The 14854-nt window shown below is 36.4% G+C and overlaps 3 protein-coding genes across 13 annotated transcripts in view; 2 read left to right on the top strand and 1 right to left on the bottom strand.

Moving 5' to 3' along the window:
* LOC123014570 (kazrin) overlaps positions 1-14854 on the top strand; it is a 28624-nt gene that overhangs the window by 8551 nt on the left and 5219 nt on the right. For 7 of the 9 annotated variants that reach the window (XM_044413751.1, XM_044413755.1, XM_044413749.1 and 4 more), the window contains exons 2-7: positions 12750-12866; positions 13034-13595; positions 13646-13924; positions 13979-14106; positions 14209-14388; positions 14436-14775. In XM_044413751.1, coding sequence (XP_044269686.1) covers positions 12828-12866; positions 13034-13595; positions 13646-13924; positions 13979-14106; positions 14209-14388; positions 14436-14775 — 1528 coding nt within the window. In that variant the 5' untranslated portion in view covers positions 12750-12827. Of the gene's footprint in view, positions 1-12672; positions 12691-12749; positions 12867-13033; positions 13596-13645; positions 13925-13978; positions 14107-14208; positions 14389-14435; positions 14776-14854 lie in introns of those variants that run through there. The other 2 variants (XM_044413747.1, XM_044413748.1) reach the window with 2 other exon arrangements.
* LOC123014572 (leucine-rich repeat-containing protein 15-like) lies at positions 141-1303 on the top strand. 3 transcript variants are annotated; one of them, XM_044413759.1, is made up of 3 exons: positions 141-313; positions 369-725; positions 890-975. In XM_044413759.1, exons 1-3 carry the CDS (start codon positions 270-272, stop codon positions 918-920), a joined length of 432 nt encoding a protein of 143 aa, XP_044269694.1. In that variant the 5' UTR covers positions 141-269; the 3' UTR covers positions 921-975. The 3 variants fall into 3 exon arrangements, with proteins under 3 accessions (XP_044269694.1, XP_044269692.1, XP_044269693.1); XM_044413757.1 differs by adding an exon at positions 1095-1303 and having other exon boundaries at positions 162-313; positions 369-1042; XM_044413758.1 differs by adding an exon at positions 1095-1303 and having other exon boundaries at positions 206-313; positions 372-1042.
* Positions 1256-2944, bottom strand: LOC123014571 (thyroid receptor-interacting protein 11-like). Its single transcript, XM_044413756.1, has 6 exons — positions 2803-2944; positions 2580-2756; positions 2170-2533; positions 1906-2121; positions 1474-1859; positions 1256-1425 (listed from the first exon to the last, which is right to left on the bottom strand). The coding sequence occupies exons 1-6, from the start codon at positions 2851-2853 to the stop codon at positions 1333-1335; spliced, it is 1287 nt and encodes a 428-aa protein (XP_044269691.1). The 5' UTR covers positions 2854-2944; the 3' UTR covers positions 1256-1332.

Below are 14854 nucleotides of genomic sequence, written 5' to 3'. Positions count from 1 at the left end.
AAGGCCAGTTTTCAATTTAGAACTTTTGGTATAATCGGTGTTGACACGAGCAAAACTTTCGACAAAATTCTTTGTTAAGGTGTCGGTTTTACCCATTCGACAAAAAGCCCTCCCTGAGCGCGAATTCATAAAAGGTGTCCATTTCACTTAGTAAATTTTCCGAGTTGAAACAAGATTTTGGGAAAACCACAAAAAATCAGCTTGGCTTAAATCGCACGTGACGTTTGATATTGAGGGTGCTTTGTCAAACGAAGAGATCCTGTCACACGATGCCATATTTTCAATACTTCATTACCATACTCTTCGTGGATTGGTGAGCGATAATTGATTTTCTTTCATCGTAAATTCGATGGAAAACGTTTTTCCAGCAGTCTCGCGATTACTTGTCTAACTTATGAAAATATTACCAGGCTGAATCTAGCCAATAGCGACTTGTTGATGATAAAGAGAGAAACTTTTAACAAGTATCAGAAACTTGAAGAGTTGAATATAATAAACTCTCGACTGAATTCGATCGCCGATGGAGCTTTTTACGATTTACCTCGACTCACCAAAGTCAATATGTCGAAAAATTTCATCTCGAAATTGAGCGAGAAAATATTCAGACCTGGAAGCAAATTAAGGAAATTTGATGTATCTCACAACATGTTAACTGATATTAACGACTTTGATATCGAGTATTTGCCGGAGTTGGCAATTTTTGATATTTCAAACAATCAGATAAGGTATTTGCCAGTCAATGTGGTAAATAAGGTGAAAAATGATAAGAATTTTACGCTGATAGCCACAAACAATCCTTGGGATTGCACTACTGAAAAGTGGAGCGCTTTCCTTGATAACCAACTTGCACACAAATTTTGCGAGTCCAAAATTACACCGCAAATTTTAGCTATGACACTGCCACCGCAGTCTGGTCTTAGCACATGTATTTTTTGGATTGTTGGGGCTTTTTGGTGTGGAATTATTTTGGGAAATCTTTGTGTAATAAGAAGAATCGTCTGTAGACCGAAACTAAATAAGCAAGATCAATGTACCCAATATGGTAATTCAGTGGTACTCACGTTATAAAAGGACAATTAATTCATTCTTTCCAGATTTTTCAATTTTTTCATTTTCTGAAAATCGTATTAAGACTGGGCCTTTTTCGGATATTCGAATGCACACTTTTAACCCGCCGCAGGCTAAATCAAATTCAGGACTCCTTAGTGCTACCGACCCTAAAACGAGCACCTTATATGTTTAATTACTTTGACATTTATTGTTCTGTGTTAACAAAATTGAAATAAATGATGATTCGTGACGATTTTATTTAACAAACACTAATTTTTCACGTTACGCACTGTACGCACTACAAATCGTTTGGAGATTTTCCACTTGTGCTTTATAGGAAAGGCTGCTATTAGGACTTTCATGCTCCAGTATGAACTACAATTAAATTTTTAAATCTCTTTATTCAAACCGATAACAAACCACCTCATTCTCTTCTGTGCTCTCCGAATCCAGAAGAGTCTGCAGCTGCCTCTTCTGCAACACCACTTCGCTCAATTTCTTTTTCAAATTCTCGCACTCTAGCGACTTTTGTTTCAGCTCTTCCGTTTTCGTCTTTTCGAACTTGCGAGCCTCACTTATAGTTTTCTTGATGACGTTGTGTAGCTTTTCGATGTCGTTCAAATCGGCTGTTACGCATTTTCCACTTGAGCTTCTGTTGTCAATGTGTTGGATAATTTCCCGCAGTTTTTCATTTTCCTCCTTGAGTTGATCCACTTCTTTGTTGTATTTCTCGCGCTGCTCACGGGAGAGTGACAAAAGGGACATGGCTTGAGAGTAAACCTTCTCCAACATTTTTGTGACACAATAATCTGGATTTTTTGGTCAAAAAGGAAAATTTATGAAAGGTTGACTTACCAGTTTCGTCTTGCTCTTGTAAATTGTCGAAATTGTCATGAAGGAGCTTGAGATTGTTTTCGATTATGTCGATTTCATCGACGGTGGGGTCTAGTATTTTCCGTTTTTTGGAGAGTTGCTTAACTAAGTTTTCCAATTCGCATTTTTCCATCTGTACGTTGACCAAGTAGTTGCAGATAGTGCGTTCATCTTGGGGTAGAGAATAAACCTGCTCCACTGCAATTAAAATAATAAAGAAGTGATTGTTTGGTGGCATCATCTAACCAATTTCGTTTCGTTTCTCTTCGGCGTTGATCAAGCGATCACAGCATTTTCTAAAACTGTTCATTGAACTCTTTAAACTTATCGTCGTGTCCAGTAGACTGTTAAATATTTCGATATAGTTTGTGTTGATGTCAAAGTTCCCCAAGAATTTTTTTATTTCAGCAGGACTCATGTATTGCTTCATGTTTGAGATGATTTCACTGAGAATAACTTCCTGAGTCTGAATAATACAATTGGTTCGGCCAGCAATGTTACAGACGCGGTCATAAAGCTCCATTATCCGGCTTTTCATTCCTAATTCTCTGTAAAATTTGTTCATAGCTAAAGCTACGGTCATATTATCGTCGGTGAGTTCAGGTAAGCACTAAAACATGGTTTTAGGGATTTGTACGAGCTCTAAGTCAGCTTACCGTTTTGGCAAATTCTACCATAAGTGGACTGTTCATTTCCTTCTTGATGTAAAACTCGAGCTGGATTCTTTGATTGTGGACTTGTTTTTTGAGCTTGTCAATAACACGATTCTTTTCCTCGAGAATAACTTGAAGGGGTGGAACGGACTGATGTTCCTGATCATTGCTGTGATGAGACTGGAAATCGCAATTTAATTAAAATTCAACACATTCCGTTTCTTACTCGCGTGTTGGAATAATAAGTGTGGCTACTCGCGCTTCGGAGGCTGCTCATTTTCCTAATCTATCCAAAAACTGTGCACTTATACTTGAATTTGAACTGGCATTTTTATTGAATGACGTAACGTCAATTTATTGTTTCAATTATTTCACCAACAGCTTGCTTCTTCGAAAAGTGGGCTAATTAAGCTAGAGTTTGATAGTGTTGGAGCAATTTACCTAAAATTCCATTACACACTCGCTGGAAGTTCAGCAGATGAGCGTAAAGATCCCAAACTCAACGCTCAAACTACATATTAATTAATAGTAGAGGGTTTCAAAGCTGTTTCGTGTTTCAATCTTGCCATTATCGATTGCCTGCTAAAATACGATCTTTAATAACAGTTTTTAATACTGCCAATCGTCACGAAATAGAGATTTTGCACCGTAATATAAAAATTATTTACACCTAGTGGCTGTTTTTTAACCCCAGTGTAATAAAACAGACTACGAGGATCGATAACTAAGTTTCAGAAGAGAAATGTTTGCAACTAGGAGAAATAAATTACATGTTGAATCTAGAATTGCCCTTCCTTGCACAATTAAGAAAAAGTAACGGAACTTAACGGTCGAAATTATCGGAGTAATTCCTATTAAAGCTAGAACTTTCTTGCATAATGAATGTGGAGTTTGTTTCGAACAATCTATTAGTGCAGACCCTCCTCATAATGTCTACTACATTAACTTATATTATTTAATTAAAATTTTCATAATTAGCTTGGCGAAACGGCTAAAAATATGTAGTGGAACGCTCCATAAAGCTTATCCAAGCTATAATCTTTACAATTATACATTCATGGCTTCTTTGCGGATAAATAAAGCTTATAATCCAAACAGTACAATGCCAAGTAGTGATATCGATTTACTCAGAATACAAATCTGCTTTGGCACGGAATCATTATTCTTTTGACGCCTTTAAAAAGCTTCTACCTTCAAGCCAAGACGATTTATAAGTCTTTAGAAAAAGTGATGCTATTTTAATATCTAACTATGATTGATTCTTATTGATATAACTACGATTTTGGTATCTACAATCATAAAAAGGTGTTAATAATTTTGAATAGGTCTCTGATAACGCTTTTGGTTTTATTATTACTGAAGTCGGATATTTTGTGACACTATAAATTCGTTATCAGGACGTTCTTTTTTTCTGAAACTCGACTCGGCAAAGTTCTGAAAAAAGATAATTCTCAATCCAAAAAGAGGGGTTGAGAAATGAGATTTAATAATGAGTTCAGAGGGATGAAAGTATTCTTCATATAGAAAAAAGGTGATTTTTTGGGGGGATTGAAATAAATAAAACCAACAAATTTCTTTTTTTCTATGTGTGGTGGTCATGAAAAGCTGTCAGTGACTGAAAAGCAGTTTCTTGATTTATTGACAGCTTTTTTTACGTTGTAAAACAAAAGCTTTCGATAAATCTGTTTAATCAGATTTTATTTAAACAAGCGTATTTGCTGAAGCACGATAAGCTTTTATTCCTGACCAATATTTTTTTTGTTTTTTTTTTATTTATACGTAAAAATAATAATCCTTAATTATTATAAAATAACCTTAAAAATATAAATACAAATTCGGATCTAACCGTTGTGGGTGTGCGATTTTAGTCAAGGGGAATTTAATTTTTTAGTTTATTTTTGTATTTTTAAAGTATTGAGACTTCTAAAGGTGTTTTTTTCCAAAACGTATCTGTCGTATCACATGTTTTACAATTATTTCTTTGACGTATCCTAAAAGTGTATAAATGGAAACCCCGAAATTTGAAGTAAAATTTTGCTAAAGCCTCCATTTTTCACACCTTTGAATATTCGCTCTTTTGTGCACATGTTACATGTTACGTACTGGTGGAAAATAACCCTAAAAATCACAAATAAACTCCAAAAACGAATGAAAATGGATGGAAAGCGGGATTCAAGTTGTTTTGCTTCAAAATTTATGTAGTGAAATCTTACTGCAAGTTCACTTTTTTAATTATCTGAGTCAAAAAATTGCTTATTTAAAACGTTTCTAAAAGTTTCGGTTGAAAATATATTATTTTTTTGATTTACAAATTGTGCTAAATAAAAATAGTTTTAACGGAGTAAAGCTCAAGTAAATTGTTCGTACGCGGCAACATCCACTTCACTCTTTGAATTGCAGACGGCATTTTTCGTATTGAAAGCATCCCGGGTTTTAAAGATAAAATTCCACAAGCAATACTTAGCTTAATTAAGCTCCGCAAACTGTTTCAAAATATTTTAATTTCATTTTGTGAGATTCGTTGACGACTTTTGAGTGCTGCTTTCTATTCTAAAACATCACATGAGTAAAAGAAACAACCCTCAAGGTAAAACTACGTGCTGGTTTTTTTAACAAACCCTCTGACAACGACATTATCCCCGAGGATACTTTGAAACTTTGAAATTGCGTCAGCACCTGGATTTTATATTACCGAAATTGACTGGACGATTTTCCATTCAGTAATTGGAAGTTTGCTTTTTCTCGATTTATTTCGGATGGTTTTTATGCGGCTTTTGAGACGTGGATGATTTCCATATTCGGTGATCTGCGCTTTTTTGGGGGATTGACGCGTAAACTGAGGATCATCACCTGATATAAGTTTCAGAAACGAGACACATTATCCTATCGCGATATATGGTATTTTGTTGTTCAAATTTCAGGATCGTAAACTTTGAAACGGTACGAATACTAACAAGTTCTTCGTCGTCCCCTAATAAGAAAATCGATTCTGAGGGCATGTTTGACGGCAGTTGGGGGATTTAATGGTTTCTTTTATTGGCTTTTTATCCAAGTATTTGTGATAACTAGTTAACAAAAATTTTAATTTTTCTATTAACACGATTTATGTGCTTATTAATTCATTCGCTGTAATTTTACTAGAATTAATAAATTATTGGTTATTTGCAAAATAATGATGCACAATAGTTTTGTTAATTTGTAGTAAATTGGAATCACAGTGAGTAATATACGCACCCTTTATCAAAACCAGTAATGAAAAGCTGTCAGCGATTGAAAACAGTTGTGATTTATTATTTACCCACAATTTCATGCAGGCGAAAAGTATCGTTCAGAAACTATCGACTAACTAATTATGGACTAGTGAACATTTTGTATTTACCTATAAAATGATTTACACTTTAATCAAAAGTCGATACTGCACTAACTTATGTCAAGCCAAAGTTAATATTGAATAAATTATGTTAGTAATTAAGTGGAGTTACTAATTCGATTATAATTCTGTCACCAAACTGTAAACAACTGACCAAATATGTTGCCTATGAAGTGTTACTTTACATCTGAATTAGATTATGCCAAAATGTTTCAAAAGGTCGGGTAAAAGGCTTAAATATTTAATGTGTGCTTGAGTATTGTGAAGTTTAAGCCACTCTCAACGTCATTTACCTGATTTTTAGCTTTTATAACTGTGTTACTAGTTCCTATCTAAAAGACTTTAGAGGAATGGTTATTTTTTGTCAATAGATTTAAATTTATTATTTATTTATTATTAACTAAATCATTTTTCATGTAAAGGAAAGTAAAAACTTGGTTGTTTTGATTTATTATACATACCCTTTTGTAAAAGTAATATTTTGGTCAATAGTGGCAGAAAATTTGTATGTTTCTGATTTGGCGAATGTATAAAGAAGCGAAATTGGTCCTACACATATGATTACCAAAGTGCTAAAGCATGGCTGCCACTATGAGATAGGACACCCCAGATTATTCCTTGCGTGAGGGCTGTTAATATACCCTCGTATCGTGGTCTGTTGACCCTCAAACGAAGATTTATTCCATTTGTCTGTCGAGTTCGAAGATAGAATGCAACATAACTAAATAAAGTACAAAGCTGTGTCCACAAAAGTAATGAAAAGAAATTTTAATATTTCCGACGTCTTAATTACGGGAGCTTGTATTTTGGAAAACCAGTTGTGACCTAAGCCATACTGTTGCTCCTGGGGACGGAACAAAAACGCAAATAAAAAAATTACACTAGGAGTGTGAACGACGGCAAAAGGAGTGTTTTCTTTTTAATCATTTTGCATAACAAAAAGCTCCACTGAGGCACTTTTTCTGTTGAAGGTGCACGTACATGAGGGTCGTGAGGTTAATTCCCAGTACATTTGAAACCCACAAAGATTACCATTGTGCCAACCCGTAAACAGCCCTCATCTTTGAGCTTACCGTATGTTTTATTATGAGGATTTTCGTGATGAGTATAATTTATTATACTCGCCTCACTAACTTCCAAAGAATCCTTTCGTAGGATTACACAAAGTCGAACTGGTATGCAACAACCAGGTCTCAACTTTCTTCTCGTATCCCCAGATTGATGACTTTAATCTCCACCCGGTGCGCACGGTTTATATCTTTGCGGTATTAAGTATTTAGAAGGTAGGCAAGAATCCATTGGGCTTTGCGGCAGTATTGTTTATTGAGCGATTAAGAATTTATATGGAAAAGGATTTAGTAGCACCTTTCAGGTGTAATGGCGGCATGACCGCCCCTCGCATAAGTTTCAGTTTACTCATGTAAGGGAATTGCCGTCTGTGTCTCCCCTTTTATGAGAACAACCACCTGCTAGCCCCAAAGGCAACATTTCAGACTCCCCTCTTACAATATGATTACCCAAATTCGATTTGTTGTTTAAACAGCTAGCTCCAATATTTACAAGGATGACTCATACATACCTGCCAGGACCCTTGATGATAACTCTTATCACAATAATTAGAACTGCAATAAAATACAGTGACACGTGCCAAAGCGCTAGTTCAAGGTGGAATTAAATACAGGAACGTTTTATTTGTAGGATTTTTCTACAAAATTCACAGACGTGTTAGTTTAGAACATTTTCAAACAAAAAATTGAGCAAAAATTGAAATTCGTTATAAAACTAGGAATAAATAGATTTTGAATTTTGAATTTTATTTTATTCCAACTTTATTCAGAAGCACTCTTGACCAGTCCAAATGCACCTATCTCGCTGAATATTTTTATTTCTTCCTCCCATTTTCCGGTAAACATGTTTGTGCACAATAGAATCAATTCCCAATCGATGAAAAAACCAAACTCGATTTGCTTTATCCTGCTGTGAACAATTAATCCAGGACACAAAACGGTCCAACTTTGCCAAAATGAACAGCACCCCATTGTCGACTAGTTCTCAATTTCGGTGATAGTGACGTGTTTATTTCATTGGGTACGCGGAGGCATATCTTTATGCATTAACAAAGCACAGACGCTTTTGTGTCGTATTTAGGTCACAAGCTTTCTCGCTTCGCACATCTAAATAGCTCGCATATTTCGATATACACTCCCGACGACTCGAAGGCGACAATTCCCGCTCCTGAATTTACTCGAATGTGTTTCGAAAACGTTGCTCCGGGAAAACTGATAAGAAGCTCAATGCCGCAGTCACGGACTCGAAAAAGTCCGGACTCGCCGGAGGTGGAATTGAATCGAATCCATGCGTGGGAGACACGCGGGCGGAATACAAAAATCGGACAGATTAGGTTCTAATTTTGAACGGTCAGGAAATGTTTAGACAGAAGAATTGTAATAAACAAAAAATGGAAAAGAGGAAGCGAACATTTCCGCCCACACTTTGCGGAAGTGAGATATGAAGGCCAGAGTGGTTCAGGATTCGTAAAGTTCAATAGAAAAGGCACAAAACTTTTTATTTTTTATTTGTTTAACAATTGTTAAATCTCGTTAATTAAGAGTTGCTATAGTATTTTAACGTTTCTCTTCGTGGTAATCCAACTTTAGAAACTTGGTACATAGAAACTTTGGTATAATTTATACTCGTTTGAATAATGAGATGTGTTTATATTGTGTTTACAGTACAAAATGATGGTATAAATGACCTTAATTTAATATAATTCTCTAACTTTAGATTAACATTATTACAAAGCTTTGTTCAGATAGTTATAAAAGCTTGTGGCTTTACAGTTTTCACCCAAAAAATGTTAAGCATTGTTATTGAGAAGTGAGGTTTTGGATTATCACATTTCTTGCTTTATCAGGTTTTAAACCTAAAGAAGGCCGCAACCTTATTTCTAAAGTATTCATATTCCTTCGAGATAAGAAGAGATTTAGGTCATCTCGTAAGTTACAGAAAGTTGAAAGCTTTTATTACCCTAACCAAAAATAAAATTAAAATTTCAGGCAATCTTTTCACTATTACATTTTACAATTTTCCTCTATAGATAAAGTATTTTAAAATTAATCTAAAATACATCAAAGCTGCTCCAACCAATATCGAACTACCTGTAATAGCTTTTCTTATTACCTACTTTCATCATTTCGGCTGTTTTAGATGTTCAATTTATTGTTTTTATTTTTGACATCATTTTATTGCGTTATAGCTTTGTGTCTTGAAGCTGTGCTATGTTGGCGATATATTTTGTTCACGGAGACACAGTAATAAAGGCGGTAAGAAACATGTGCTTCTATTCTCACTTTTGATCACTGCCAACGATAAACGAATGCTATATATTTCAGCCCAAAAAAGACGTTTCATTTTCAGCGAGACGTGGCGCATTTAAATCGCATTATTTAGCAATTACTCAACTTTTAGCTCATTTCCATTTTTTAATGGGACGAGCAAAGGAAAACGCACACTTGCAACATTTCCCATGATTGATGACATCTAATCAGAAGCCTGATATGTGGCTTTGAACAATGAGCTATACACAACAATCAGTATAATGACGGCAATTCTAGCAATGGAAACGGTTTTAGCTCATTACTGAAACCTGAAACGACAAAGTTGCTAATATTTGTTTCGTGAGGGTTGAGAGGTACTAAAGTGGCGCTTTTTTCTTAATTTGTGTTGCGAACTTTGTAACTTTTGGTGCACACTTTAAGAATACGAAATCTTGTTGCGGAACTTTGGAGTTTAATTATTACAACTTTTTCATCTATACTCAAATGTCAATTAAATTCACTTAAGCGTATATGGGTAATTAAATATTTTTTTAATTTTTGTTATTAAATCTTATTGCCGATCTTTGGAGTTTAATTAATTATTACAACTTTTTCATCTGTATTCAAATGTCAATTAAATTCACTTAAGCGTATATGGGTAATTAAATATTTTTTATTTATTTTTATTAAATTATAATTGAATTTTATAAATTTTGTTTTGAAACTCATTTAATGAAAATCCTCATTACGGCCAATATATTTTTTTCATAACTTTTAATTTGGCTTTATTAGAGAATCCTGAAAGCTTTTACAAAGACGTTAAACCTGGAACCACTTAATTACAGTTTGAAAAATCCATTCTAGAGAGCAGCAATTGTTCCATCCATTATATTCAATCCTGCACTAAAATTAATTTTCAGCCGATTGTAGAGTTTGAAGCACGAAATCCTGAAACAAATTAAAGGCCAGTTGTCTTTTTCCAGCTTGACGTTATATTCATCCTTCACGCTTTTTAAAAGGTCTACAAGTACAATACTGATTAATTACGCTTGTCTGTAATGAATTTCCTTGATTTTCATTGACGGTGATGGGCTCATTGGTAAAATAGCCACGTCCCCGTCGTTCCATAAGCAAATGCAAATGTGTAGTAGCAACATGTATCCAAAGTTTGCCATTTGGAACAGTTGGCACGTCTTTAAATTTGCTGTCTCAAGATGGCTTACTTATTGTTTAAAAAACTGAATAAAGTTACGTGGGAGATGGATCTAACTCAAAGCAACGGAGCGTGCTTTAGTTGTTTTTGGATGTCTTAGATGTCAAGTGTTAAGTTGGATTTTGTTTGCTCAACAGAAGCGTTACGGACTTTTATAATATGTCGGGTTTGATTAAATTTCTGTTTTAGTTACGAGATAAACTTGTAAGTTTAATTCAAGCGTATTGCAGGATGTTAACTAAATTAAGCTTTAGAGCCTTTGATGAGGGTTAAAATGAGCTTGTAAAAAAATTTTTTTTCTTAAAATTTTTCAATACAGTTTTTTGCAGTTTACCAGTTTACAAAAGCACCTAATTTTGTATTCATGAATAAGTTGATTAGGACTGTTTGTTACAAATTATTGAGGGTGTTGTTGCTTAATTGAAATTTTATAGTGAACAAGACTACTAAATATGATAATAATTTTTCAGAAAACAAAATAAATTTGGTTGTACTGTTTTGATTAATTAATTATTGTTCAAATCACATTTTCTTCACTCTTTATGCTCTTGTGTTTCCCTTGCCTTGTGTACATACTATGCAGCTAGATATAAATTCAGCACAACGACGTTACCACGAATATGAAATGAGCAAATTTCTCATGTTCATCATTACCATTAATTAGGCTAATACTAGTCACCGTATCTGGTAACGTTAAGTGTCTCCTTCCAGTTAAACCAAAAATATTGCCTCCTTTTGCACCTGAAACGTGGCAGACACATTTCTTGAGAAAAACGGAGTTTGGCTTATCGATAGCAATATTAAGCTCCATTTAAATGTTTGACATGCTCTCAAAGCTCATTTTAAACCGTTCAAATTCTATCGGCCAAGCAATCATCAATCGATAATGGGACAGATTACAATGACGCGACTTGATTGCAAACTGAGGTAACTGTGGGCTGTGTTAAAGGGGCGATTTTATTGCAGTTCGCACTCTTTAAGTAGATTTGTGGAAGCTTTATTTAATTTACATTTAAACAATTGACTTGTTTATTCTTTCAACGTTTCAAAATTTTCTAAATAAAATAATTAGCTCACTTTGAAGTTTGGATTAGCTCGAAGTGATGAGCTAGTAGAGGAGCAGAAAAGTTAATTAGAACCAGGAGCTGTAGGTGCAACGTAAAATTATAACTATATATTCATAATAGCATATTTCGTAAAGTTTACTGGAAGTTTCTGGAAAATGAAGCTAATAATTATTCCGGGAATGTAGTTAGCTACATCTTACAACTCCAGCTTCGTTATATACTAGGTTAAAATCAATGAAATGCAATTTACAAACGACTGCTTTTGGGCACAGACGCAACAAAAACAATGCTAAAGTGCATTGTAAAAACCAGGAGAATTAAATATTAAACCGATAAATGACTTGCCCGTTTCTTCCTCATTGGATGTATTGAATCCAATTTCTTTCCGCCAAAGTTTTGCGCATTTACAGAAATCGATTTCCAATGTTCGGGACCATTATCTGCACTTACATTCTTGACCCAATTAATGTTTCAGGATTGTTTAAAAATGCATCTGAAGGTCGTTCCAGAGCTTTTTATTTTCTTTATTGCTACAAATATCCATAAATCTCTACTTAAGCTCCTGTCATGCTTTCTGGATATTGGTGAAATTTCTTGTAAAATCGACAATAAAAATAGCGGTTGCAGAATTTATGTTACTGATTTTTGTCAATGGGTTCCTTTATTCGAAATATATTTTTTCTAAATTGTCGTTAAAACTAATGGGTCCCTTGTGCGAGCTAAAGCCGTAAACTGGCGTTGATGTCTGGAACCTGGAGCCACCGACACGCATGATAAAGCAACTTGCGATAAATTCGCCGCCTCCGTGCATTAACCTACCAAAGGGTGCGTGCATCGATATTGCACGTCCAGTGGTTCCACATCACCCCTGCCGAATGCAATAACCCTCACCCTCAACATTCCTAATCCTGCATACGACCAAGTCGGAGTTTGTTCGGTCAGGCGAGTTGACAAGGGCACCGTGCACGAAGAATTTTAATGGCAATATTGATAAACCATCGTGGTGACAATCGATAAAAGTGCTCACGCTAATGCAAGCCCCGGATCTAAAATGCATCAAATTTAAATAAAACGTTAACGACCTTCTCGAAACCGAACAGAGAGCTTAATTCGGTTCGGTTATTTGCGCACCGGACGTAACTAAATTGTAAACTTGATGGTTGGATGGTCTGCGGGGCAGTTTTTCACGTTGCGGTTTTTTTGCAGGAACGCAGCCCCGATTGAAATGGTCAGGGGGGCAGCTATGGAGGGGGGCTTAGATGCAGCGCTCGCCGCCACGCCGCCATGGCGCTGCTGATGCGACGTCTATTCGTAGACGCTCAGGTACACGGCCCTTTAAACGCCATTCTTTATTGTTAATGTCATACTTTTGTGCCATTCATAACGGCGCTTATTTCCCTGGATGCCCATCTTTTGCGCAGTTGATGCCAATTCCGACTGCTCCTGCATATTGCACCCCTTTTTACACGTTTTTAATCGGTTTTTTGCAGGCAAAGCTTCGCAGAATGGTAGAGGAACACTCTGCTAATCTCACCGCTCGGATAGATTCCGATTATCCCAGTTCTATCCCTCCCCCCGTTTCCAACACCGCTTGTCCTTCCCAAGAGTTGAAACTGACCGATTCCTCGTCCGGCTCTCCCATCGGTCAGGTCTCTGATGTAAATTTCGTAAAACCGCTGCTTGGCGCCGAAGAAAAAGAAACCGCCGCTTGTGATTTAGATGTTAAGTGTTTAACGGAACTGAAAAAAGACATTTACAAATCCTCCCGACCGAATTCTATCGAATCACGTCGAAGTAAATCTTTATGCAATACTAGTTCAGTAGAATCCAGCGACGACGTCAAAGGGAAGAAAGACGTCAAAAAGACCAAATCTAACCCAGTGAAATGCGAGGGTCCAAACTTAAATACCGAAACAACGAGTGACAAAAAGGAAAACGTGATGACAGTCGAAGAAAAAGCCAGTCCGGTCAAGGACAGATCTTCCCCCGAAAACCAGAACGTTGAACGTCTAGAATCCCCAAAACCGGGATGCAGCAATCAACCAGAAATCGGTAATAACACAACAAATTCACGAAAGCTTAATTATCGTCTATTGATTCAGATTCTTCTTCGCCGCGTTCGCCTCGAAGTTCCGACGGAAATCGTGACGAACTCTCCGCTCTTTTACCTTCACCTTCGAGTTATCCGAAAGCAGCGTCAGCCATTCGACGATTGCGGCTCGAAAATGAAAGATTACAAGCGGAAGTAACAAGACTGAGACGCTTGGTGGTTTCAGGAGCTTCTTCCGTTCTCGCTGAAAAGAAAACTCCCACTGAAACTAGTGATAGTAAGACGAACGTGCTCGAAATGGAATTGCAACTAGCCAAAGAAGCCCTAATCAGTAAGATAATTCGGTCATGCATCGGTAATTCACGTTGAAAAGCGCTTTTTGCAGCTCTTAAATCTGATAGGCGTCGATTGAAAGCAGAAAAATTCGATCTGTTAAGTCAGATGAAACAGCTTTATGCCACTTTAGAAGATAAAGAAAAGGAACTTAGGGACTTTATCCGAAACTATGAGCAAGTAAGTGTGAGTTAATTCGGCAGGGGTTTGACTGCAACGTTTTACTTTTACTGCTGCTATTCTTTGTTGCGTTTTCCCATCTACCTAGCTAATTTGTTTCAGCGGGTTAGGGAGAACGAAACTTCTCTGCAGCAACTTTCGACGGAACGCGAGGAACGCGAAAGAGAACGTTGGAGTTTATTGCGACACGCAAGGGATGAAGCTGAACGCAGTTTATCTTTAGCGGCCCAACTTAACGCCAAGGAGTTACAACTTCAACAAGCACAAGAACAGTTGCAAGATGTAAGTTTTGCTTTCGGATAATTCTCACTTGAATGATTGATGTTTAGGCTCGAAGACAGTTAGCTTCGAGTGGATGTCTATCAGATCAGGAGTCTCTTGCCTCATTACCTCGACACAGTATTAATGGAGGCGCTCTTACTCCCGGATCGGGTGGGTTGTTATCTGGACATCACGGGTTGGGTTTGCTGCCAGGTGATAGAGGCAGTTGTAGTGCAGATTCCGGTGTTAGAGTCAGTTCTGACAGGGAAAGTGGGGCGACTTCAGTAGCAGGAAATTTATCTGATTCAACTACCGACGGAACACCAACGATTACAGTTGAAGGGAGCAACGTAGAAGTAGATTCAGTGTCTATTGTCTCATCGGTCCCACCTCCCCACTTGTACCAAAGTGAGTCTCAACACCCAGCACAAGTAGACATTGAATTAACAAAACTAATGAGTAGTTTGAAGCATGTTACTAAATATGT

The sequence above is a fragment of the Tribolium madens genome, unplaced genomic scaffold (genome assembly GCF_015345945.1).
Source record: "Tribolium madens isolate multiple individuals breed KSU strain unplaced genomic scaffold, Tmad_KSU_1.1 Scaffold_97;HRSCAF=244;Tcas5.2_LG3a, whole genome shotgun sequence".
In the NCBI taxonomy this organism is placed as follows: domain Eukaryota; kingdom Metazoa; phylum Arthropoda; class Insecta; order Coleoptera; family Tenebrionidae; genus Tribolium; species Tribolium madens.
The sequence above is the reverse complement of the archived record's forward strand: the minus strand, read 5'-3'. Positions and strand labels throughout refer to the sequence as shown.